Raw genomic sequence first — 27,802 nt, forward strand, 5'->3', positions numbered from 1 at the left:
TGTTTTTTTTTTCTTTTTTGAAAAGTGCTTTTCATAAAACTGAACAGTTTTGACAAAATGTGATCTCCTAGCTTCCCTACAAATCGAGACATTTTCTACATCAACCTTATTCCACAAAGCCTCTATAGACCGACTGTACTAAATAAGACATTTAAAATTTATTTACAAATCAGATACTTGCCAATTCCTCCAACCTGCATGTTATGTTTTCCCTTCACTTTGCACAAACATTTAAATACTGGGTGAAAGGTAAATGTAATGTCACAAAAGTGAGATACAACATCTTGTAAGTAATGGGATACAATTGTTAAGGCAGTACTACTGAGTGTAAATCAGCCCTCAAATACATCATGTATGCGCTTACCACAATAGCTATTTTCATTACCATGGACTTTAAACACATGTTCGTAATAATAATTCAAAAAGTCTTGAAAGAAGCCCTTCTGTCTCAACATCTGTTCAGGATGCCGTAAAGAAGTCTCAGGGTTCCCCAGTTGGGCCCGATTTAAAAAATATTTTTTTCCATGCTTGCCAAGAGAAATATTTTTATTTTTTTTTCAACACAGCTGAAAAGGCTTTTTTGAGGATCACTTAAAAATGATACCCAAGGTTTATTCCAGCATACTTGAACGTCCAGTTTGTTCATCCGTGACATGCTGACAGTTTTCCTTTTTCCAGAGGATCCAGAGTTCAAGTCCGGACTTCCTTCGTTTCCTCTGAGGGGCTGTTATTGCTGATTGAAGGGATCTCTTCTCCTCAGACGTCCGCAGAGTCCAGCCCCGTTCATAGTTAATTAATTAGATGAATGAACTCCATTAGGGGAGTTCTGCTGCTCACAAAAATGACGTGAAATCCATCACGCTCAAAAAGAAAGACACCAGGAGGTACTAAAGGGCTCGTTCAGGGAGAGGAATGTTACATTTTAGAAGTCTATAATAAAAAAAGACGAGAGAAATTACAGGCCAGACTTGAAGAACTATGTCATATATACGAGTTAATGACTGTGAGTGATTTTAGCCGACTGATCCCTCTAAAGCTGCTCTGGTGACATTGCAGCCTGTAGTGGAAATGGCTCTTTTTGTTACCTGGGTGGAGTCTGGATTCCCTGAGGGGGGAATACAAATGTACCAGAACAGCAAAGAGTCTCTGCACTTGGAGATTTACTGAAAAATAAAGCCCAAACAGATACCAAAACATCAAACGCAGGGGTAAGCCCATGAGGAAATAAGCGTTAAAAGAAGCTTAAAGTACCACCCAGAAAAAGTTAAGTACAAATTCTTCCGGTAACGGTTTCTGGCTCTGTTTGATCAGCCGTGGTCCCTGGGGTTGGTTTGTCTGCAGTCTCTCCACAGCACTAAAAACCGTGACCCCAATGTACTGTCACCGAGCACAGACCCGCTGCTGAACTCTTCCTGCAGTCTTTCTGCTCTCCTGGAAAACGAGGCCGAGCTCGGCCTCATTCCGCCACGTCCCCTGGAGTCCCCTGCAGCTTCAGCTCCACACCAGAACCGGTGTTGAAGAAGAGAAAGCGGCGCCTGCACGCCTAGAGTCCCTCTGTCCCAGCGTCATCCTGACAGCTGACGGACCTAGAAGGGGCTCGTTGTTTGCATGAAGTCTTCTGAGTAAAGAAAAGACTTAACGGCAGTCACACCTCAATGATGTTGACAGATGGCAACCTGTTGTTGTTGTTGTTGTTCTTGGGGAACTGTTGGAGGGGGGGGAAAAAAGAAACGTGAAGACTGTTAAAAAAAAAAAAGGCAAACTTTAATGAGCATGAGAATGCCTTGGAGAATTTGCTTGGATCAGGAGAATTTGCTTGGATCAGTAGTTTTCTGCACAGATGAGTGTGAAATGGGGCTCTGCAGTGTTCCAAGCAGGACAGTGCAAAGGTTTAATGTCGCAGCTAAAATCTGCATGTTTTGCTTTCAAGAAGCCAGACTTTCTCACAACTGTTTTAAGTGACCAAAATACTTGAGATCTGAGATTTTTATTTTTATGCCATTCTTTGTTTAGACGCAAAAGGTAAAAGTGTTTCTTGTGTGAATGATTCTATTTTGTTTAATTCATAAATTGTGTAGATTAAAAAAAATAATTTAACTTGAAGTATTGTTTAATGTCTCGGTCTCTTGAGAATGCAATTTTGTGGAATTGGAATATATTTTTGAAGCCGTTATGTGAGAACAGTTCTAGTTAGTTTTATCTTCCAAGATAGATCATTTACCTTGGTCTTTCTGAAGTCTGACCAATATAATAATAATAATGTAGAATCCATCCTTACTATTGGTTGTGTAGCACAACATGGCCTTTTTCTGATTGGTTGATCAGACCACTGAGGTTTTGGACTGTCCTCACCTTAAAGATTTTGATCATGAAAGCTATTTCTGACTTGAATGTGTCTAAGCACAGTTGATCAATGTCAAAGTTTTAAGTCATATTCATCAGCAGTTCCCCAAACAAGCCGAGGATATTTCAGTTTTTTCTTTGGTTGCTTCTGCACGACAAATATTACAAGAAAGTCTGACTCTTTGGAAATGATGCGTGACTCAAGACTTTGTTACGGTATTAGAAATCACGACTCGGGTCCCTTTGAAGCAGAATGCTGCAGTCATGCACATAACGTCACCGTGTTTGAGCAGCGATGCGCTGATGCTCAGATGATGCCGAATGGAAAAACTAATGATGTGTCGGTGGAAAGTAAGTCGAGAAGTGGCCGGGACCATTCACCTGGCCAGCGTCGCTGAGAGGGGGAGGCGCCCAGGGGGGAGGAGGAGGAGCAGAGGGGTGGGTTATACCTTACTGCGCAGCAGGCCCCCCCTCGGGTGTTCAGGAGTGCTGCACTCCGAGGAGTTTTTGGCTTTGTCCTTGTTGTTGTTGGGCTCGTTGTCTTTGATTATGTCATATTGACGACAGAAGAGGGCAATCACACCTGAAGGGAGAAAACAAGTAGAGCGTCTGTTGTTCCATTTTTTTATTTTATTTTTTTAGGAAGCAGTGATGGTTGATTTGGCCTTTTCTCACCTGCCCACATGATGAGTACGACCACAATGATGATGAGCTCTCCAGCCCTCAGCTGGGTCGCCTGACCCACCTCCTCCATGGTCACTTCGTCTGGAAAGGTCAAGAGGGAGAAGGCCATTGGCTATAAAAACTAAAATTGATTTCCTACAGTAACAAACGGGGATTTCTCATTAATCATTTTAATAACTTTGAAGATTTGCTTTAGGTACTCTATTCATTAAGAGAGCCAAGGTCATCTTATTTGGGCCTAGAACAAAAGTAACTCTAAGCCTTCTTTTATTATTGACATATTCATTAATATTTCCCTCACTATAATGAATTTACTATACATCTTGACCCACCACCATTGTTATGTCTGCATATTATGTACTTTAATAAGTCAGGGGTTATTAAATTAGTTGAGTAATGAGAGGGAGAGTTCAGAGTAATCATGGGTGTTGGTGAATTTGTTTAATAATATAGATAATTGCGATATTGCAGATGTTGGTCGCAATAAATTTCACTCAATTTATATAATTTAGAACGATGTGAGAAAAAATGTTAAGATTCTTGAAGTAAAAAAGAAAAGTGAAATAATGCGAGGGTAAAAACAGACAGGCTTTGTCAGTGTAATCAAGAGAGTGTGAATTCCTTGCTTTATGTTGACCGCTGTTCTTTGTTGGGAAAAACTGGACATCAGGAAACGTTTAGAAATTTTCTACAAATATTGCAAAACAAAGATGATTTTTAAAAAAAATTCATGGCAACTTTGTCATTTCATGTTTTTTTTTCTTCTTGAAAACCATGGCTGAAGTATCATTATTTGGTCCTTTTTTATGCTGAAACAAAAGGTTATGATTAAGTACAGATCTGATAACATTTTAAGTGGGATGTTTTAATCATATTTCAGTTATTTTGGCACATTTAAAACTTCAGAACATCAATGAAAACCAATAATATTTCAGTTCACATCATTCTACAATATACAGAGGAGTGATGTAGACAAGCAAAACTCTAAGATTTATGTTCTTTAGCTTATTAGTACGGAGAAGCTTTTGTCACTCATTGAGCCTGCCAGCTCCTCATAAACTATTCAGAGTGGTATTTCTTGTCTTCAAGCTCCTGTTCTCTGCAGGGATTTTTCCAAGAGTTTTCTCTCTCTGCAGCTTCAAAAGGTGTCACAGCACACTGCTGTAGAGCCGCTGCCGCCGACACTGAACTGCTCGACTGTCATTTAATCCAATTGGGGTTACACTGACAGACTTTTTCCAGACAGCTCCTGTTCAAGACCTGTATTTGTACTCAAGAAGGCTTTTTGAACATTTTTTAGAACATTTTTTGTTAGAAAATTAGATTTTTTTTTTAATACATATTTTGTAGTTGACTTTTTCCAAAAAGTGTTTCTTGCGTTCAGTAAATCGTCTTCTGTTCTCTTCTTTAATGGCAGCGGAATATAGCACAGGCTTAAAACAGTGAGGATTTTCTACTGATTTACACACAAACTCAGTGACAAAAGTCTTTTTTCCATGCACTGTTGTGTGACCTGAAGTTTACTGCGACACACAGAGCTTTCCGTCCTTTTATACGACAGCAGCGGGTGACATTTGGTGCGCCCCGTGTGCAGGATCCCCACGCTCCAGTGGCTTTTAGCAACAAGCAATTCTACCAATCGATTGGTCTCTTTAAAAGAAAAGAAAAAATCAAAGCACAACAGCCTGGGGCCCCTCAAGCTTTCAGCTGGCCGACCAAACTGGACTGACTGGTCACCTGGAACACCTGACAGAAGCCTGTTTGCTGCTGGGGCTTTTTATAATTGTATATATATGTATCAGTCTTGAATGGCAATCAATATCCTTTTAAAGAAATGGCAAACATTTTTGGAAACAATTATTTGTTTGAAGGTCACAGCAGATGTTTCCCCCCCCTTATGGTAATCCTACATGTAGAAGAAAATGAAACTTGAAAGTGAAACAAAAATAATCACATGAAAACAAATAATCGCTTTGACTTTCCTGACTCTGCTTTGGAGAATATTTGGGTGGTTTAGTTAGTTATGTATTCAACAAATCTAGCCTTCACGTTTCTAGATGTGCAAAGCAGGAAGGAAGCGATATAGATGTCCTTCAATTAAAATTTTTATAAAATACACAGATGTTTGAGGGTTGCAATGTGATAAAATGTAAAAAAAAAAAAAAGGTTTTCAACTTTGAACTTCAAATCAGTGAAGTTATTTTTTAACTTGCTTTAGCTTTGCTCAAGGTAAAATAAGTAAATTCTTACCTTCTTGTTTTCATGATAAATAGAAGTTGTTTGTACAGCTGAATTTAAGCTTAAATCCCTGAGTGGTTTCTCTCTTTTTTTGTGTGTGTTGGCAATTTTGCTAATTCGTCTCTAATGCAGATGAGCTGAGAGACGTTTAATGGGCAAACATCAGAAAACATTTATGAAGGCAAAGTCTTCAAGCCTTAACAAAATGATGGAAGTCCTTCGTGACAACGCTTTGTATTTTCTTAACGCAGTACCACAGAGAGAAGCTTCACATTTATTAGATCCAAGGAGAGTAATCAGCAATGTTTGCAGTCTGTGCTTTTTCCACATGTGGCATCTGGTTCGAGCAACATTCCTGTCTTTCTCTTAACTCATTGCCACATCTTTTTGCATTGAGTACATGTTGTGTTGGCTTCTTTTCATCCCAGTTTTTTTGCTCTTTTGATCTCGTGTATCTCAATCCCATGACGAAAAATCTGACATTTTCAGGCTCATCCTTTGCTCTCAGAGATCAGTGTAATACAGTAAGGCAGAGCAGCTGAAAGGGAACCGTGAAAACCTCGTTTTATTCCTCAAGATGTTCGCCCAGCATGTCTAGACAACAGCTGCACTGAGATCTGCTCCCATTCTGTAGACTGCACCACTGTCTGCTAACAAACTCCTCTGTTCATGTCAAGATTTACAGCACTATTTGCTTTTCATGTTCTTAAATCTGTTCCAGTATTAATCATATCTCTGAGTGATCTACAGAAATGTTGCAAAAAGAGGTGTTGTAAATGTAAAAGAAACAAAATGAGGTTATTCTGAGACTTAGTGCAACAGATTTGATCATATAACGTGTGTCTTTCCAGGTTTTTGTGATTTAAAATAAAAATCAATCGGAGTTTTCCTACTTTTAATGTGGCATATCAAGTATTTTCAACTAAAGACAAATATTTGCGTAATATATAATTATACAATATTTAATATGTGTTATTAGTGAGGAGAGGAGCATTAAAAATCCACAAACATGGCACAATAAATAATTATGGAGAATATCAGACAATTTCGGCTTTACCGAAACTGGATATTCTCTATATTCTGGTGAAAAAGTGAGGCTGAAGTTATTTGTGGATCCTGCCAATGAGATCAAAAGCTACACAGGGTTTGGTTGGTACTGGTTGTGTTCACCATGTACCCAGAATCCCATGTGTCCTACTTAAGTCTGGCCGAAGGAGGACTGAAGTCTGTTCTTCCCCACAAAAAAACCTTCCAGATCCGACCGAAGTCTTTAAACTCTTGGACACAATTACAAAACGTCTCAGAATTAACAAAAGAGCGGATGCAAGAGAGGTTTTGAATAAGTTCAGGGCTAAATCTTATGAAGGTCTCTGACAAGAGACGTGTTCAAAATCTGATAGAGGCCAGAGTGGGCAAATGACATCAAAGGGTAGAAAATGTTTTGAAATAATTTATCATAGTTTAATTTCCCCCGCCGCCCCATATATCTGTCATCTTAACAAGGGAGCGTAGACTTCTTATATTTATTATAAATCTAGAATCTTTAATAAATTGAATCTGCTTTTTATTTTGAGTTTTTGCATTTTAGCATTTCTTCTCCTGTCCACATTTGTGCTGGAACTGAGTTGAGTTTGATCAGCGTCTCAGTCATTTTGTAAAACAAGCATCGCTTTGAATGCTACTGTAACAACAATTTCCTGTGAATTGAATTACAAGATGTTTACTCAGAGAAAAGCTGCTCCTCTGCCACAGCAAAATGCTCCTCTGTTCTAACCCAGTCGAGTTAATTAAACAGACATCCTTGAGAAAGCACCGCGAACGAAAAAAAACGGAGGACAACTGGTACTGGTGCCAAACCGCGAAGAGGTGGTCTCTGCGGATGTTGAATCTTTGATGATAGGAAAAGGTGCGGAAGTGGAAATCTTTTTTTATTTCCCAGTGAACAGGGGCTCGACGTCGAAACACTTCATTTGTTTTAAAGTGCAAGCAGCGATAACCTGGAGAGGTGAAAATTTAACTTAGTCCTGAAAGCATGTTTTCCCATCTTTTTAGAAAATGAGTGCATATTTCTGTTTTCTTTCACTGTAATTTTATTTTACTGCAAAAATGAATTACCATCCGTGTTAAAAGTGTTTTTGTGTGTGCGCTAGAAACCTCCATCCCCAAAAAACAAAAACAATTTCTGTCCATTTGTGTGAACTATTTAGTGTTTGGAGTGACAAAAGCAACAACGTGTAATTACACAAAATTGAAAAAAAAAAAGAAAAAAAGAAAATCCAATTAAAAAGTGTTTGCTTGTGTCCTGCGCGGTGATTGATCTCACTAAATTCTTCCCTGCTGCATAAATAACACTCAGACAACGTATTCAGTATTAATTAAGTCTTGGTGGTCGCCGGCGCATCTCTTCAGTGTTTGGCGCTGATTGTTTTTATGTTCTACATGCTTCCTGGCAGCCCACTTACAGCCACAGCGAGAAGTTCAGACTCCCTCTGGCTCCAAACAGTGCGGAGCATCGCGGCAGCTCATGTGAGAGAGGAGTGCAAATGAGAGGGGGAATAGATGGAGCAATGGCTCAGCCAAAAGCACATCGATTCTCCACCCCTTACAGCTTCCTTACTACCTCCTCCGTCTGTCTGATAAATGCCTTTCCTCATTTTGGTTTACAGTGGTGCTGTGCAGGGCGCATACAGAGTGGCTCTAGCAGAAAAACATCAATAAACAGTGAAGTATGCTTCCCCTGTCGGGCGTTTTGCTCCTTAGCTGTAGTCAGTAGGGGAGAGATGGAGCAGTCTGTTGTGAAATTTCATTTCATGCTTTGTTGTGTCTATTGATTTCTTTTGGATTTTTAGGCTAAATCTGTCACTGTATTGTCAAAAGGCCAAGTCCCTTTCGTACTTATGCCCTAAAACAAGGAGCAGAAGAGCTCTCCTCCATCCTTGTAGGTGTAAATGACTGAACGAGTGAGCGTATTTGCATGTGGCTATTTACTCTTAGAGGCCTGCGTCTCGGCCTCCTTTGGGGTTCGGAAGCGCAGCGGTTCGCTCAGCGGGCTCGTCCCGGACATGCTGACGGACTGGACGTGCACTATGTAGTCTGTCTCCTCCTCCAAGTCCCATAATGCACAGGAGCGCGTGGTGGTGTTGACTTCCTGGATCAACCGCAGCATGCGCACATCTTTCTTCTGTTGAAGCAGGAAACGACATGGGGGTTGACTGATTAAACAAAGACTTGAAAACACACACACACATAATAAAGGTAGAGGTAAAGCCAGGACATGCCGCAGTCACCACTGAGTACCAGGAGGGCTTTTGTGACATTTTTTATTGGAATACGCATCTTCCCATCTTTGCATCTTGGCAAACGCAGAGTTATCTCATTTGCAAAATGGGTAAACTGGAAGCAAAAGGATCTCTGCGACTGATCAAAGAGGCACCATCGAGCTGTCCAGACAGCATGAATGAAAGCTCCTTGATGGTTTGATCTCTCTGGTATTCAGAGACATGTGTGCTGTGTACATAGCCTTAAAAGATATTCAACTTTAAATGCAGTAGCATAATCTCACCGTTCAAAAAATAAGTCCAGCCTTTAATTTCAAAACATTTAGTCAGTGATAACGAAAAAAAACCCAACTTTTAAATATTATGATTGTTGCTAGTTCTATCAGTCTCTTAGCCCACACGTGTCAAACTCAAGGCCCTGGGGCCAAATCTGGCCCACCATAGCTTTTTATGTGGCCCTCTCAACTCCAAATATCATCTATTAAATCTCTCAATTTTTTCAAAAATCTGCAAAATTCACATAAGATCAACAGATTCCCACATTTTTACTGATTTTACTGCAAATCTTTATCGCAAGTGGTAAAAGCAAATATTGGGTTTAAGTGACTGCTGCTTCAGCCTTCCTTGATATCAAGTCATACTCAGAGTAATAAAAAAAACTCATATTTAATATCATACATTAGCACAAATGTTGTAAAAATTCCTTGCAAATATTTCTAATTTAGTACCACATCTGTGATTTTGATTGAAAAACGATCAAAAATCCTGGAGGGACAGCTATTTATTCATATCTTACTAGTTTAATGGGTTTTATCAATACGTTCTGGTGCAACCGGCCCTTTAAAAACACTCAAATGTTTGATGTGGCCCAAAATGAAACTGAGTTTGCCTCAGACTGATCAGTTTCTTACAGTTTCTAATTTGTAATCTGTAACCATTTATTTACCAGAAGTTTAAATCTGATATGATGCAGAAGGCCATTTCTTTCAGCCCCTAAAAAAGGCTGAATGAGTTTGTTCAGAAGAGAAAGGAGCATAGACTGTGTTTAACCCAATCTCCAGCATCTCTTCCATCAAAAATAAGTACCTTTAGAAGAAAATGATTTCCACCTCATTTCTTAAGCATCTTAAGATACTGTGAAACGTGATACATGCTCATTAGCATTCTGAATACATACTGTGAGCTCTCTAGCTCTGCAAAGCTAGTAAGAAACTTGTATTTTATTTTCCTTGAACTTCTCAAAACACTTTTTTGCTACACAAAATCCCAATGAAAATACATTAACATTTGTGTGCAAACGGTTGTTCGAAAGCGCTGCAGCCCCGTGCAGGCTGCCAGCACAAACATTCACCCAAACAACCAAGTGGCTGCAGTCTCATATTTAATAGAGCAAGAGAACAATGCTACAGAACCTTTTCATTTCTAATTCTATGAATAATTGATCATGCAAGTCCTCAAATTCCCAAACTGTTCCTTACAAAAACAAGCAAGTGCGTTATTGAAACAGTGTAAATGCACATATAATACACATTATTGTCCGAAGTGATGTTTTCCAGACAGAAAACATCAGTTGCTGTATGTCCCCTATCTGTGGAGTTATGTGTGTGTGTGTGTGTGGATGTAAAATGAGGTGAATGAAGTTAAATGTTTTGCCTATTTAGTCTATTAACACACCTCGGCGTCTTTTCGTAAATCCATATCTTCTTCACCTTGTTGTGTTTTGTCCACTGATGTCTCCTACACAATCTGCTACTCACCTGCTGTGTGATGGCAAAGCCAATGACGGGGTCTCCCTCGGGGATGTCCCATGACACCACAGCAGAGTTTGCTTTCACCTCTTTGATGGTCACATTGACGGGAGGCGACAGGCTATCTGCAAACAATGAGACGGGAAGAAAAGCCTTTTGTTCACGCTCTAATATAAAGTGATAAAGTAAAAGCTCCGTTTTCTGCATTCTGCTGCAACGTCCACCGGCACGGCGGGAAGCCGAGTTCGTTGGTGTGAATAAATGGCTCAGAGGAATCCATTTTATGAGGTTGGGATTCATAGTGGGAAGTAGGAAGAGGAAAAACAGTGAAAAATGCTGTTTATTTTCTTTGGCTGCACCCCCAAGAAATAAGGGAGACTGTAGATATGAGCTTACTTTGTGTACTAGTGCATATTAAGGTAAATTTGGTCCCTACCCTCTACAAATACCTGGAGTCCATATAGTCCAAAATTTAACAGCAGGAAACAGTATAAAATAGTAAAAAAAAAAAAAAAAAAGTAATGAAAAATGACAGAGAAGATAAGGTGTTGCTCAGTTGATGTTGTTAGTTACTTTCATTGTCTACAGATGAAACCATCAGAGGTCAGTTTTAGTTTTCCAGGTCAGTAATTGTACATCTAGACTTTGCTGTGTGATCCTCCTCCAACCTGTTGATGCTCAGTGTCAGTCAGATAAGCTGGAAGGTCGTTACACTATTTTCTTGCAGGCGATGAAGCTACTGCTACCCCTCATTCTAATTAAAGTCAGACTGTTTAAAATGTACAGGCAGGTGCGGCATGTCCACCACGGCCAGCATACAGTCACAGTTTTAGCGTTTATCATAAAGTACCTTTTTGGAGGCCTAAATACATCCCAAACTCACCACATTTTGCTTAAAAATCTGTCACAGTTATTTCCAGGATTGTTAAAACTTCGATGTAGAGACTATTTGCAGGCAAAGCGCTGAGTGCACTGGCGCGTCATTTCTAGCAACCCACCGTTGCTGCTTAGGCCAGATTGCTGCCGAGGTTTGCAGCAAAAGAAAGATATAATTTTTTTGTGTGTAAATGCCATATGAAACCGTGGTAGTTATACAGTAGCTACGTGGGAGAAAATCGAATAAAATCAGTTTTTTGGTTAGTTTAAAGTTTTGTTAGTGTGAAGTTTTGATCTTCACGTGTTTTTAAATCAAGTCCCTGAAATGAAAGTCTTTTTGGTTTTCATATACTGTTGTGGAATGAAACACCCATATCGTTGTTTATAAAGAATAAATTTTTTCATCAAAGAAAAACCTTAAAAATAGTACCATTAATTTCTTTATGTATTCATCCAATTTGTATTTTGACTACAAGCTTTAATATTTAGCAAGTCTTTATTGAAATTTCCCACTTTCTGTCTCTTTGTAAGTATTTGAAAACAAGAGCAATAAAATGCTCCAACACGAACCGATATGTAGAGACTCTAACAACTTTTGACTCATTATCAGAATACGTCTAACGACTAAACAACTGTGTGTCTCCGCGCCGTGCTTTTGATTTGGTATCAAGTTCCAAACCCACTTCCGGTTTAATTAGGTTCACACTCTACAAGAGCTGCGAATAATAATTTGCCTTTATTACGTAATTAGTTGTGAGATTATGTGTTGCTCCTGGTGCACTTTGGTGGCCTCAGCTGCTTGGGGACTTGGAGTCTGTAATTATGAAGCTCAAGGCTGCACACGTCTGACGGTAGCCGAGTGTAGATCACATTATTAAAGGAGCGGCAAGCTAAGGGAAAGAACAAACGATCTGTTAAAGGTTGTGATATAAAGCGGGGACTCGTAATGAACTTTTAGACTTTAATGTTAAGGCGAGACACAAAGAATGAGTGAAAGTCGAGATGAGCGTGGGCCTTTTTGTTTTAACGATGAAGCCCTCGCATCTGAACTCTATTGTTGTGAAACGCTGGATCCTTCCTTTAAGAAGCTCTGATTGATATTTGCTTTGTGGAGCTGAAAGGTGAATAAAGACGAGAAGTTTTAAAGCGAGGCCCTCTCCGAGGCTTTGACGGGTCATAAATCTTACTCGACCAATCAAATGAAATCAATGAGTCATTGAATAGGTTAACGCTCACTTGCCCTCAGACCCGCACCAACCTCACAGCTGGTAATTACAGGACAATGGGCCGCTCTAGTGCTTGTGTACGTACTGTACATTCAGAAACAGGGGCTGCAGTCCAGAGCAGGCTTTTATTATTATTTTTTTTTTAGCCTTTCTTTTGTTTTGCGCCGCCTCTCGGCTTGATGCCTGTGGCTGACATCTTGATGAATGACCTGACTAACTGCAGATGACAGGATGGAGACTCGCTGCATCTCTTCATCAGAAAAAAGGGGGGCAACTTTGATGTTTGCAGTGGATGTGCTTTTGTTTACCGTCTGCTGTTTACTTGGTTAGCCTGGAGGACGGGCGTCTGGGGCTCCGGAGCCGAATGAAACCGTAGGAATCACAAATGAAGCTTATCATCTCTCCGTTGGTGCTCACTTTATTTTCTGTTCTCCCTCCTGGAGCACATTTATTTCTGTCTGTGACACCATTACTTACTTTACACGTGCTAAACTGCTGTTTAAAAATAATGGATACAAGTTCTTCTGCACACTGTGGGAACGAACATATTCACGTGGCCTACATTTTCATCTTACCTGTCGCTTCACATTGCAATCCTCGAATTTTAAGCTGTTGCATAAAGTGCGAGACTTTAGTATTAAAGCAGAGTTTCCCAACCTCTGTCTTTGTGGTTTTGGTGCTTAACTTTTAATTATAAGTACTGCTAAGTAACAGGCTTACAAGGAGCTTAAATCATTTTTAATCAACTGCGTTTTGAAAACAAAATAATAATAAAAAAAACAAACAAAAAAACATTTGACACAAACAAAGATGATGGATCCCAAACTCGCCATACACTTCCAGATTAAGAGTAATCACAATAATAATATGAGAACTATGACCACTATGAATGAGTGGATGTTATAATTATTTGTAAAATGTTTCTTTTAAATGTCAGAGAGATTCCTCTAAGCTCCACAAATAGAAACGTCTTTCACTTCAGATAACTTTATAATTAGATAACTTCTGATTATTGAGGCTCATTGACATGCTGACATGCTAACGCTAGCCGAGCCTTGCTCTCAATATATTTGTTTCAGCTAAATTTGGATATGTCCGGTGGCTAGCAGAAGATAAATAAGGGACGTATCAAATGAAACTTAAAAAATGACCAGAGTTTAAAACTAATTTTCTATATTTTAGAGCTTTTCAGATTTCTAAATTAAACAGACTTTTTTTTAGGTCTTTTATTTGTCGTGTTCTAGAGGGCCTTTTACAGTGGGCTACTTTCATATAAACAGGCAGAACTATAAGAATATACAAAGTAGTAAAAATATACATATTTTTAATAATCTGGCTAACTGTGTGGATCAGATGTTGTTTGAAGTGAATCTATAGTCCAGTGTAGTTTTTTGAAGTGATCTGAGGAAAAAGCCTCAGCTAGTGGAAAATGTGTTTACATTTGGACTTTGAATCAGAAATTCGTGTCCTATTGGAGAAAGCTGACTTTAACCCTTTGATTGTCTCTCTCAGTGGTTCTTTTATATTTTCACTCCAATGTTTAGTATTCTAGGTGCCTCTTGTGTTTTGTAGAAAGACATTTCTCCTACAAGTCAGAAAACAAGTATTGATTAAAGTCTTTTAAATTGAATAATAGTTAAACTTCAAAAGAAGCAGTGGAAGGTGAATATGCATCATCAAGTTCGCATGTCCACATAGTGCGTGTATAAACCCGCTCTCCAAGTGTCCTCGTGTCCCAGAGCTTTTGGAAACTTTTTCTTTTGTCTTTGCCCGTCTCCTCTTCGCATGCGTTTGTCTTTGGGGACAGAGAGAGGAAGGGAGAGGATGCCGGGCCGTGACCGTGTTCCTTAAATATCCACATGACACAGGAGTCAGCCCTAATGAAACACCAGACAGATGTCTTCATAAACTCTCAGTGGCACACAGCCCGCTTCGCTCCGAGACAAGGTGGGGGTGACTTTGAGCCATGACGGATTCCTCTGTTGCGTGTGCGTCTTTGTTATCCTGATGATGATCAGAGTGACAGCTAATTGTCAGTCCCACGCTGAGCTGCGTTGAGGATGACAGCTCCTTATTGCTCCCTAGCGTTTAAAAGCTCCCCGAGACGTTGAACGTGTTAAAACGTGGACAGTTCAGGGGGGAGGGAGGAATGCCGAGTGGTCCATCATTGTTTTGTTTGCGTTCTCCTCGATTCTCCATCGACCTGAGCCGGACAGAGTTTAGTCTGCCGCGTGTTACCAAGTGTGCCGACACAGAAGCGTGGGCTGAGTCGGAGGGAGATACTGCAGGTAGCCTGAGAATATGTAATGTGGAGCGTGTACTGTTGGGTGCTATAAAGATCAAATGATTTTTCTTTTCATGTCCCCCAGCTGTAGAGCTCTGCTTTCCCGAGTGGAGCTATTTCTGCTGCCTCAAATCATTTTGAGTGGGCCCATTTAGACATGGCATAAACATGCAGTCAGCCGAGTTACCGGAGGTTTATTCTGATTAACAAAGAGGCCTTAAAGTTCACTGCAACTTCTTTACACAGTGCAAATATTTTAGTAAGAATAAACCTGCAGTCAGTCTGCCTCGTGATGTAATCTGATGTATTATTTTTTAAGTGCTGTAACGAGGTTTATCCAAAAACTTGATTTCATATGAACAGACATCTAAAAAAAAAAGAAAAACCCAATAAACTTAATATTAGCATATTCATTCAATTCCATTTTATTCATTTAAACTGCATCAATCAATGAATTCCAGGAAACAGGCACAGCTAAACTCAGAGGCATTGAGCCAGGAGTAGTTTCTACTGAAAAAAACCCCAACAAAAACACAACGAGAACAGAGTTATTGACAGAAATAGCTCCTTTCAGGAAAGAGATGCAGCTAAAATAACAATGCCGGGCCAAATCTGCCATCAACAGAAAAAAAATAAAATAAAAAGAGAGAAAAAAAAAGCTACAGCAGGAATAACTGCAATTAACAGAGAGGTGGATCATGGCTGCAGAAAATAGCAATCAGTATCAGGGTCAACCTGTGGATACACTCATGTCAACACATTAGAAGTGAAAATAACGTAAGACATATACGGTTTTAAAAAACAAAACAAATTCTGGTATTTATTTAGACTGAGGTGAAGTATAACTCTTTTGTAAGCATGTGAAGGTGTGCTTACGATGTAGACAGATGGAGAGTGTGACAAGTTGATCCAAAGAGTATTTAGATAAACTAATGCCGCTAGATGCAAAATAAACTATCACATTGCATTTAAATTGACCAAAGGTTTCAAAATATCCCATATTTACTTAGTGCCATAAATCCAAGCATTTCTTCATCAGATTTTAATGTATTTACGGTGAGCAGCACTCGTGAGATGATGTACTGAAGGTGGAGTGTCGGAAAGAGTAGGAGCTTCTTAAAGAGACAGATGCAAATTTCATGAAATTTATTTTAAGTCACGTTTGACATCTACAGCATTTTTACCTACAACTGCAGGTAACACAGTGACTTGATTGTGCTATAAAATGGCACTATGTGTCAAGAAAATACATACTGTCCCTTTAATCATGTAAAGATGGCATCATATACCATGCTGTGGAAGGGTTTTTCTCTACAGATTCTTCTTTTTGTTGTTTTTGTTACACTTAAATGTCTTAGATCTTCAGACAGACAATGATCATCTTAGCAAACCTCCTAAAAAAGCAGTTTTCAAGAGATGGTTCAATCATTAAAGAAAAACACCTAGCTCCAAACCAAACTAGCTCCCTGGGAAAAACCAATGGTCCTCCTTGTTAAATCATGAATTAAACCTAACCCCTAAAATAGCACATAGAAAGAATATTAGATAGCATACTCGGACAACGTTTTTACAAAGCCATACATACTGAATTCAGCAAACTCCATGAATGTAACCGCTTTAGCGACAGTAGCACCCTGTTGTCATTGCTGAATTAAAACCACAAGCATGCAGGGTGGTGTTCCTGCTTCCATCCAGCCCCCTGGGGAGACACGGATTTGCACCACCTTATTACAGCTCTGCAGTCATTAGAAATGCCTCTCTCCCAGATTCAGGCCCCTTGGCTGGTTCTGCTCCCCAGGTTGCTAATAAGCTAGTCTGTGGGCTTGTGAGTTGGGGTGAGAACTGCCTGCTATAGCTCCATCATGCCCCAGCTCTATCTGGCCTTTTAAAAGGAAGCACGGACCTCAGGTGTTTGGAATCACTCTGCATCGTGGTGGGCTACTAACTCAGATTTAACAACGTCCGTCCCTGTAAACCATGTCATGGTGCGTAAACAGTCACCCTATGTGAACTGCAATAACCTGGTGATGGGATAACATATCAAAGCAGTGTTACTTTGAGCAAACATAGATTAAATAATGCAACTTTTAAAGAGCACATTAACCTGCGGGGGAAATAGCAGCTATAAATTAATCCATAACGACGAGTATCTTGTAGAACAAATTGCAGAACTGAGTTTTCCACTGAATATCAGCGTGTGACGTAAACCTGTTGAGACATGTAGCTCATATTTCCTTTATTTCTTTATTAACTATTTAAAGAGAGATCAGAGTTTGGAGACTCGGAGATTAGAGGTTAAGTGATAAAAAACAGCTTGATACTGTCAATTTCACCTGGAAACCTAAAACATGTCAAGGCTGTCCGCCCCCTCCTGGTTGTCTCTCAGCTGTCGGCTTGAACTTTTCTCTGTCAGTCATGAGGCGCAGTGAGGAGTTACACTGGTCAGACCTGTGGTGATCTACACCAATTTTTTTGGTTTCTTTGGATGTTTGCTGCAATTATTCAGACACTCTTCTAAAGAATGTAAAACACAATTGAGAAAAAAAATGCTGCAGCTTTTTTTTTATAACATTGATGTTTGTGAATCCTTTAGAAAATGGAGGAACTACAATTTCAGCATCAAAGCAAATCATCTTGTTCAGTAAATTCGAATAAGGATTCCAGCAAGACTCATTTGTCAGATTAGGAGTCTCTTTTGCAAATAATAGGCCTTAAAGGAGGTATTACATGCCTTTCATTATAGCTCACATTTAAAAATGTTTTATTTGGTCTGATGTAATAGTCTTAAATGTTGTATTTTTCATTAGCTGTATGGGAAAAGCTTGTCCTAATTAACAGAAAGATATTTGTGACAACATCAGTTTGTGTGTAATTAATTTAAAATGTTTCAATTTGTGACTGAGTTGCTGAGATGAATGAACTTTTCATTAATGTTCTTGTTTTTTGAATATGACTTCACATTCCTAAACTTTTATCTGTTTTCAATGCTATTTATTACTGAACCGATCGACTGAAAACCAGCCTTTCCAGTTTCTCACCAGTCGATTATATGTGTTTTTGCAGCGCTCCAGATTCTCTTTAGAGTTAATATTCATCAAGTTGAGTCAGCTCTTTGCCTAGCAACAGAGCTGAATTAATTCTGATAGGCTGAAAAGCTGCTGGTTAAAAACAAACACTGGAATTGGTTAAACCTTTAGAAAACAATGAATTATAAATAGATTTCAACAATATTTTGTGAAATACTAAATTAGATAGTAAATTACTGACTACGCATTGACTGACCTTATTTTTAAGCTTACTGAATAAAACTGCTAATGATGCGTCTATTTAACATGATCATAGTTGTTGCATGTTCAGTAAGCTGGAGGCGTTTCAGACTTTGAAGCAGAAACATCTGGTAGCTACTTAAGAAGTGGTAGGTAATTCGTGTATGATCACACTGCAATGCTTTGTCGTGTTTTATAACTCATTGGCCGTAAAGCGTTCGTCATTGAATGCAGCCAGCTGGTTCACGGCCACACTTCCTACTGCCACTGCTTAAAATGTAACCGAAAGCCTAAAAGAAGGCGCCTCATGGACGGGATCCCCCTTTTCTTTGTTCTTTATCATTTATTTCAGTGTCTTGCCAGATCCTTAGGATTTACAGCTGCCAGAAGAAAACCATATATCTGTATTAAATTGTTTTCCAAACCTATTTTTGCTGACTGATACGGACACTCGAGGTAAAGCCTCCCCCTCGCAGACGCCTGTGCTGTCTGTTTCTTTTTTCTTTGTCTCTCCTGCTTTTCATCCGCGTCTGTCTCTCTTCTCGCTGTATTTCTGTGCCGTGCTTCGGATCTTTTGGCAGCCCCTCCATCGTTTTCTGCTTGTAACTAACACTTCAATGGAAATCCGGCTACAGTGAGGATGTGGTGGGTGAAAAGGGGAGATGGTGACTCACTCGTATACTACTTTACTATTGATTAATCTCGTCCTTCAGTTGGTTTACAGTGTAGGTTGGGAAGTGGCTATAAAAAGAGGTGTTTTAGCTTTGAATGTGGGATGTATTTACAGTTGGATCAGTTCTTATTCGATAACTTATGTTTTTATTTGTTTAGACTATGCTGTATTTTTTTTATGCATTCTCTATGGTCCCCTTTGCCTCAGTGCACAGCTCTGTCAAATAATCACTTATTTATTTATTTTTTTTTTAGTCCCTCTGTGGAGAAATGAGTTATTTACTCGTGGGAAATGAATTTTCCAACCCTGCCGGCCAAAAGTGTGCTGAGGTGGAAAGGGTGCGGTTGCAAAACATCATATTTCTACTTGATGAAATGTGCACAACCACCAGCATTCCTCTAATTAAATGTCAAAAAGCTGAGTTTGAAAATCAATGCAACATTGTGTACAGAGAGAATGCAAGCCAGCTAATTCAGAAAGGCAAAGGAGCGCCGTGAGCCTGATTATTTGACAACCCCACTGCTAATGAAATCTATTCTCAAATTAGGAATAAGCCCCACCTACCCCGCTTTCTCCTCGCCCCCTAAGGCAAACAAGTAATATGAGATGGAGATGATAACTCTAAAGGAGCTCGCAGCTTGATGTGAGGTTATGAATGCGATATTAGCACTTTGTAATAGAAAGAAAAACTGTTAAAAAAATGGAAATATTCGAGCAGCTGGGATCCCTGAATTAAAAAGAGGACAACTGAAAAAACTGAAATGCTCCTAAATAAACGGAAAAAAATAGTTTTGTTAAAAAAAAGAAAGAAAAATCATGATTAAATAATAATATAAAAACTGATATAAAGACGCAAAAAGCCGTTTCCATGATGATTTGCTGCAGACACAAGACAGATGCAGTGAGCGAAGAGAAGGGATATTTCAACCAGCAAATCTAGTTGCTACTTGGACTTATAGTGCTGCAAGAGAGGCTCTTTAAAAAAACAGTACGAGTAGGGTAACCTTCAGCCATATTTATGACCTCCTCAGCATGGTGCGGTTTCCTGTTGAGCTTGTTAAAAGGAATTTTATCTGAGAGTCTAATTATCCACTGCAGCACAAATAAAATACTGACAAGAAACTTTACGCCTGCAGGTTGAGAAGCAGCTCCAGATTATGAGACAAAACTTCCTTTAAACCCTTGCAATAAAAGCCTTAATGATTATAAGATGTGCAGATATGCTTAAGCTCCAAAATAATATTTTTCAAACTGAAGGTCTCTTCTCTGTTCACCTTAATGCTGGCGCTGGGTGTTTGGGACGCAGACTGGCGTTAGTCCATCTCATCATTTATTAAAGAGCAACCATCGAATTTGTTAATTGCCACTTTTTAAAATGAATAGACATGATCTCTGGCGAGTTGTGAATTAGTTCATTAAATATTGTATCAGTTGTAGGACTTTTTCCAAACATTTCCTACGGTTGGCGCTTCATTGAGAGGCAGGGATTCATTTTCAGGACTGACATTTATAGTTAAAAACAAGTTTAATGGTACGCAGAACATGTCCGGTACGTGTGTCGATGAGACAGTCAGTGTGCTGTGAAAAAAATAAAACTTTTTTGCAACTAATTCTAATAATATTAACAGTATTAATATCAATATTTTGTCATTTAAAATGCCTTTAAATCCTAAATGTAGTAATGTTGATGTCTGTGACAAATCTGCACACGATAACTACAATCCAAAGTTTTCGACATTCCCTGAGATGAAACTCTAGCTGAACTCTTGGATCCTCATCATTTGCATTTTGTCTTTTTGTTCTGATCTTCTAAATGTGAATCAGAAAATCTAACAAAACTCCAACAGCCAATAAAATTGATCTCTGGCCTATTTTTATTAGACACAACTTCTAATATTGAGAAACTTTTTCAGAAACGGGGGAAAATAAAGCAGGTAATCTCCTAGGGACCCACCTGTTCAACAGACCACTTAAATGTAAAACACATCATCTGGGCCACCACACATTTCACCAACAAAAAGCAGCTTTTAATAAAGAAGGATCTGCACACTCTTTAAGCTATGCTTCCAATTTCCAATGTTTGACTTTTTTTTATTTTCTGGAGATTCAATCTTACTTAAAACAACAAAGGGCGCCTGGTGGACTCACGTGAGGATATTAGCCTACAAAATATTTGTTTCTTTTTCACAGACACTAACAGAGAATGCTGCTGTTTCAGGTGGAAGCACATAACCAAGAGACACAAAATGAGGCAACTCAAGAAAACCAACACAGTGTGAGAAAAACCCGGGAAATAATCAAAGAAAATTAATGTTTATTATTGTTAACTGCTGAAGGACAAAAACACGATGATCAGGCAACTAACCGAAGCCAAGATGAAAACCAAGGAGCAGATTAAAATATTTATTTTAAATAAAACGGGCAGCAAAGCACACAATAGCGGGAATTCGTATGGCAAAAAGCTCAAAAGATAGAAATGACAGTCTATGGGGGACATGCATACTTAGACACTGCTGTTGATACTTTGCACAATCATGTTTCCTTGCTTATAAAAAATAAAAATAAAAAAATAAAGAACCCAGTCAAGTTTCCTTTGAAATTCTGGGTCACTGACATGACCATGGAAGAACTTTGATTCACGATTTCTTTATGGATTATCCAGGAACTTTTTACTGTTAGGGTTTCGGAAACACCACACATTTTGGAGCCATTTGCCTTCATTTGTATGTGATGCCTTCTTGTCTTTCCTATTTTGAAGCATTGACAATAGAAGTGAACCTCTGTCATGTCATATATACACCCTGAGGGAAAAGGACAGACTGAGCATCAAAAGAACCAAAACGCTCTAATGAACTCAAAGTAAAGTATAAATGGAACATAATTAATTGTTTGCTTTTGTAAAAATGATTACTGTGTTTTGTGTTAAATTAATTGTGACCTATGAACAAAAGATGATCTGAACTGCAACAAATCAGTGCTGAAAAATAAACAATGTTTTATCTTTCTCTTTTTAGACTTTTGAAATGTTTGTCTTGTCAGACAAAAGACATTTAAAATGACATTTATACAGAGCTGCTGGTCTGCTGACAAGGATCATGGGATCTGGTTTGTCATGCCTCTGTGTATAAATAACATGTCACAGATGGTGAAATTATTCACCGCTAACTTCTTAAAGGTCCGATGGAAAAAAACATTTACATTCTTGGAAAACAAAACAAAACAAAACAAAAAAAAAACTCAAACCCTCCCACTCCTGGGACATTTTGACGGACGACGGTGTGCGTCAGAGCGCCGCCATCGCCACGTCAGTCTGCTGGCATCATCGCCTCTTTCTCCCACGGGCTCGGTGTTCAAACGACGGTGCCAATCTGTCCCGACACATCGCACAAACAACGCCATCAAAGAAATATGGCGCGAAAATCAATTTCTGATGTAAAGAGATGGCAATCTAAATGATTGTCTTTGTGCTCGAACCTCCCGCTGATCCTACTCCTTGTGTTGCTGCCTGATCTTATAACTTTTGCAAGTTTGAGCCACCACTATTAACCACAAGGCCATTGCTCTTTTCATCTGCTTCTTGCTAAGCCAGAAGCTCTCAGCGAGCTCAAAGGGGCTTTACAAAATGAAGGAGAGCGTTACACGGTGCCAGAGGAAAGAACAGCAGCAGATTGATACAAACACTTGGCTTCACTCTTTGTTTTCCACTTCGTCTTGCTCAACTCGTCATGAAATGATTAAACGTAATGAGCAGTGAGGGAGAGAAAATATTTTTTTGAAGTCAAATATACTGTAGAAATTACAGCTTCCTCTTTGTGCTTAAACGTCTTTTCTTCTGTGACTGTTTTGAGCGTTTTACGCAGTTTCAGATCAAAATAAGTGCTGGCCGAGGCGAAGATTTGTGCAGTTGAACGTTCTGAAGCAAGGTGAAAAGAAACGTTGCTGCATAATTTGGTGCTTTTCTGTCAACTATTCATAAATGTGAATCAGAACTGTGTGAAACTTTTGTGTGTTTACCCATTTGTTTGTTAATGACTTGCTTTCTACTCCTCGAAGTAATCTTGAGCAGCAGTGCTATTTTTCTGGAGGTGCTTTTATAGCTTTCTTGGATTTAGTTTAAACTTTGGACACCTTTCCTCTCATATGCAAAAGCAGAGTTGAAATTTTATTTCTTCTGCTAGAGAATAAAATATGTACTGTCTACTTTGCTGTAATAAACTTTGAAGGAAAGGGAAAGTTGAATTGCTTTGCGAAATTAGAAAGGATAAAGCTAAGAAAAGATCAGGCATTATGCATTTGCTCAATAATGTCCTCACATGCTCCCATTCCCAAAGAGCAACACGGTTAAAATTTGTTTAAAGTATTTAGTGGGAATTGGGTCAGAACGGTTTCATTTATAAAGATAAACTGAAGCATAATTTCCAGATGAATTGGACCAGGATTCCTGAATGTTCCTCTAAAGCCGACAACGGACCTTTTCTGTCAGCCAAGCAGCAATCCCTCGTCTAAAACGGAGCGTGTGACTAAATGGCAAAGTACAGACAGTGTATGAGTTTGTACTGTACAGTAATAGAGTATTTTGTGGGAGTTTTTCTTTTAGATAAAAGCTAATTTTCAGCCTTTGTTTTTTGCATTTCTCCAACAGCACATCTGCTCCAAGGCTTTCATGAAAATTACATGCTTTACGATCGCTTACTGTGAGAGACGGAAGGTGGGACTTTAATACAGAAATGTATGCATAATGAAAAGTATGTTTAATACCTGCTTAGATTAATTGTGCTCGCTCTGAGCATAATTAATCTTTTTAAATGATTAAGTATTATTTATTAATCAGTTTGAATGGGGCAGAAGGAGAAGCTGACTCAGGGAGACATTTTCTAAAACATCCTCTTATTGAGGAGTTTTCATTGTTTGACTCTAAACAGTGATCCGCAGCTCAAACAACAAAAACTTCTGGATTTTCTTCATGCTCATTAAAGGCATGAAAACTCGAAGCTCCCGTCTTTAAAGCATGCAAACGAATCAACAAACAAGAAGCTGTTTGATGTGCCTTTTGTTTGAAAGAAATCAGATAAAGGTTAGGGGCTTTATTACATAAATGCAGATAATCTTCTTATTCTTTTATGTTCTGTTTTATTCAGAATGTCTGCAGAATCCTTTTCCTTTTGTTTTCAGTTTCTTTTGTTAAATTTGCACAGCTATGGTTTCATGTAATCTGTTCTCTGTTTTTTTTTTCCACATTCTGCTTTTTTTCTCATACTTGCTCCTAACTTGTTTATTGTTACACCTGTCCTGTTTATTTCTCTCGCAACAACAAGAGGATAAAATCTCCCCTAAAACTGCAGAAAAAAAAAAAAAAATCTATACAGCTCAGATGGGCATTTGAACGGCTGGGGAAGAGGAGAAGCAAATAACCCCAAAACAAAACAAAAACATATAAAATGTTAATCACATCCAACATTCTGGTGGGTAGCTTTTGGTTAAGAGCCTTCAAGCTATTAAGAGAAAACTATTCAAACGATTCAAGATGAATTGGAACACATTCTTTCCACAAAGCACTGAATCAGCACCCAGCGCCGGGACAAAACCCCCAGACTTTGGCAGACATGACACTGACACATGTGCTGCACATAGAATTTATTTATTTTTCATAACTCTGCTCTGAAACATGGGGGACTTTTCACACTTTGCAGATACACAGCAAAATCATTTCGGTTGAAACCTTTAACCCCGTGTTCTCCAATTTAATGTGACACAAAATAGCTTAATCTAATTTAACCACATTCACTTGGTAGCTCTGATGAACATAGACCGATCTGCAGATTCCTGAGGTTCAGGGCACGTTAACGGGGCGGGGGAGGAAACTGGAACCGAACCTTCGTCGCTTCGAAAACAAGGCAGCAACACTTCACATGGAGCCGCTGTTGCCCTGCTTTGCTTTTGTAAACTTCTGTATGGTTCATAACTTAATGACGATTAAATAAGGACTAATTAGTTTACTGGTTTCAAAGAGTTGATGGTGCCGTGCATGCTAACCCAGTGGCTTTGGAAAAGAAGCGATCCCAAAGCATTACAGGTCCTCCACCTTACTTTCCAATATTTATCCTTTGTTTCACAACAAACCCATATGAATTGGTGAAAAAGCCAAATATAGTAAAATTTGACCAAAGCCCATGGTTTCAGATAAAGAGTTTAGCAAAAATCGTCTTGTTTATGTGTAGCAATAGGACCATCCCGCTTATTCAGGGTGCTGGAGAGATAATATAACCCGTTTGTGTGGTGGACAAAATAAATAACCTTCATTTTATCATTTTATTTCTCGTCAACTTGCGCTGCTTGTGATTTTTAGTTTAATTAAAAGCTTCTTAAGCTTGTCTACCTAAAGTACCGGTGCATCTGTAAAATACAGTCAACAAAACAAAGTATTTCTAAATAATATGCTATTGTAAATTAAACACCACGGACATTCGTGGTTGCAAAACGGCCTCAAAAAGTGGAAGCCAGGCATTGCCCCATGAGGACAGGAGGGTGGGGCACAATTAAATTATTTGTCTCAATAAACTGTGTAAGTCTGTGTGTATCAGAGAGCAGCAGCCTGGTGATCCATCATCAGCGGTGAGGGTGTGGAAGTGGGAGGATGATGAGCGAACCAGAGGAGCAGGCTGACGGCAGGAGCGAAGAGAGGCTCTCCATCTCTGCGAGCGCTCCAGAGTGCGGCATAGTTTGGGCTTTTAAAATGCATGTTTAATGGATGCATGTTGGGGGGGAAAAAAACCAGCACGCACACTGGATGCGTTAGCGGCGTTTCCGTGCAGCAGCAGTCCCATCATGTATTTCTAATGATCTGGAGTCTTTCTTGAAATAAAACATATGATATTTAATTTTTTGCTAAGTCAGCTCTGGTTGGCGATTCGGAAGGTCAGATGCTGAAAACTTCCTTTTTTTTTTTTCATGCATCAAAACTGAAAACTTCCACCATTTCCTGTCTGTCAAAGGAAATGTTTCAATACACTTTTTTCCTCATCTAGGCCATGCTTTCCAAAATCATTGAGCCAGAGGACGGTACACCCTGGACAGGTTGCCAGTTTGTGACAGAACAACCCCCAGTTGACCTACTATCCATATTTTTGAGCCATAGGTCGAAGCCAGAGAAAGCCGAGAACTCACACATACACCCCGAGAACATGCAAACTCTGTGCTGGAAGGCCTTGACTGGGATTCAAACCCAAGGCCTTCTTGCTGAAAGCCAGCAGTGCGAACAACTGAGCCAGATCAGACCACCTGTGAGAGATTTGTTTTATACCTGATGCATAATAAATGGACAATCTGTTTATTCCTTCAATTTAAAAAGCACCACCTCGAAGAACCTGCAATACGTTTTATTGTCTTTGTGGTATTGTTGGGCATTTAGTTTCATAAAAAAACAGAAACAGCAACTTGTTTTTCTCTTGTCTATGTATTGTAATTGCAATACTCCACAGTCCCTCATTTGTGTAACCTGTAGTGCATTGTTTTCTCTTCTGTTTTTATTACAGGTTCTCATTTTTTCTCGCTCATGTTTTAAAGTCCTCTGAACATTCAACACATTTCTTTCTTTTTTCACATTTTTGTCAATTAAATTAGAAAATAAAAATAGAACAATTGGTCAGAATTTTAAGCCAAATTTGTGAGCCATTGGCCAGGAAAAGCCTAATTTTCATTAATGATGACCAGAACTCAAAGGAAATTCCCCAGAAAATGCAGTTTTTCCAACGCTGTAGTCAACTGAAACAAAAAGAGCCTTAGTTGTCGAAGAGATTTACGATGTTTGCCTTGATGCTTTTGCATTTTATGAGCTGCACAGCTCAGGTTTATTCCCATTAACACACAGAGGCAGCAGCAGCAGCAGCAGCAGGTTTATTCCCATTAACACACAGAGGCAGCAGCAGCAGCAGCAGTGTGTCACAGGTCAGTTCCGTCTCCACATCACTACACATGTTCCTCCATGTTTCTCTGACCAGCTGCAGCATGTTGCAAACACACAATGAGAAGCAACTGCAACCCCAACACACACCAGAGAGCCAGCATCACCTCGCATGCCGATGGAAACCCCCCGTAACGAATGCTGCGTTCAATTTCGCAGTAAATGATCACCACCGCTCAGATTCACCTGGGAGAAAGAAAGAAAGAAAGAAAAAAATCTATCCCAAGCCACAAAACTTACCCGCCTTGACTCGAGAGACTCCGAGGCAGCCGCTGAGGACGAGCAGGAAAAATCTCTCCATGATCTCTCAAACGCTCGGACGACGTGCGGTCCCATTTATTTACTCGGGCCGTGTTGCGCTGTTCGGCATCCACGTCTGTTCACGCGTGCAGTCTGGACGGGTGGGGGGTGCGGCGGGAAGAAGGAGGAGGAGGGGAAAACACGGCGACTCTTCAGCACCCTGGACAGCACCTCACGGCTCACTCAGCTGCCGCGATTGTCTGCAGAGCTGCAGCCAGCATCATCATCTTCATCATCATGGACTGCGCCGTTTCACATGCGTCCAAAAAAAAAAAATGTGCACCAGTCAGATCCCTCCTCCAGCTCAGCAGACCCTCGGCTGCATCTGCAGACTGAAAACGCGCTGGGCTTTGTGTGTGAGGTTCCTACCGCTTAGGAGCACACAACCCGGCTCGACAAATAAAAATCATTTAGCTAAAAAAACCAACCAACCAACAAACAAAGAAAAAACGCTTATTTTCTCTAACCATCCGAGGATATGTGAATTCAAAGTTTTCCCCGTCGTATCGCTTTGAAATTGCAGCCAAAAGTTTCCGCCAAACACCGAGCCTGACCTCTAGAGCGCGGCGCAACCGTGTGGGATGAGCAGCTGATCAAGTGAAAACTTGTCACCAGCAGCCCTCTCACGCCCCTGCTTCACTTTGCCCACTTGGTGAGCCAGATCGCTCCGAATGATCGCTGCCCACTCTTCTATTAAAATATGCATACACGATCCCACGCAAACAGTCGCCTCTGTGGAAACGCGTTTCTCCACTTCGCAGGCAAAACACGTGTCTCTTGACTTCACCACTGAGCTTGACACCCGCCTCTCCACCTCGGGTTTGTTTGCGAAGCGCCCGGAGCGCACGGCGAAGCGGGCGCAGAGGTGGTGAAAGTCCGGAGTTACAGTACCTGACAGGTTCTCCGCAGCTCGCTCCAGGGCTCGA

At 39.7% G+C, this 27,802-nt stretch overlaps 2 protein-coding genes and 1 long non-coding RNA gene across 5 annotated transcripts in view; 2 read left to right on the forward strand and 1 right to left on the reverse strand.

The window, feature by feature from the left end:
• On the reverse strand, positions 1-27,504 carry fndc5a (fibronectin type III domain containing 5a). Of its 2 annotated transcripts, none has more exons than XR_001658958.1 (6): positions 26,817-27,496; positions 10,301-10,416; positions 8,254-8,446; positions 3,019-3,108; positions 2,725-2,926; positions 1-1,705 (listed from the first exon to the last, which is right to left on the reverse strand). XR_001658958.1 is itself a non-coding variant. In XM_007574702.2 (6 exons), exons 1-6 carry the CDS (start codon positions 26,875-26,877, stop codon positions 1,646-1,648), a joined length of 654 nt encoding a protein of 217 aa, XP_007574764.2. In that variant the 5' UTR covers positions 26,878-27,504; the 3' UTR covers positions 1-1,645. The 2 variants fall into 2 exon arrangements, 1 of the variants encoding a protein (XP_007574764.2); XM_007574702.2 differs by having other exon boundaries at positions 2,793-2,926; positions 26,817-27,504.
• Positions 1-27,802, forward strand: part of kop (askopos) — a 76,879-nt gene that overhangs the window by 8,775 nt on the left and 40,302 nt on the right. The gene's annotated exons all lie outside the window — the stretch shown is intronic.
• Positions 3,115-23,458, forward strand: LOC107833240 (uncharacterized). Its single transcript, XR_001658959.1, has 3 exons — positions 3,115-5,451; positions 13,022-13,027; positions 23,448-23,458. It is a non-coding gene; the product is annotated as an uncharacterized LOC107833240 (long non-coding RNA).

This window comes from Poecilia formosa, unplaced genomic scaffold, assembly GCF_000485575.1.
Source record: "Poecilia formosa unplaced genomic scaffold, Poecilia_formosa-5.1.2 Scaffold8, whole genome shotgun sequence".
NCBI lineage: Eukaryota > Metazoa > Chordata > Actinopteri > Cyprinodontiformes > Poeciliidae > Poecilia > Poecilia formosa.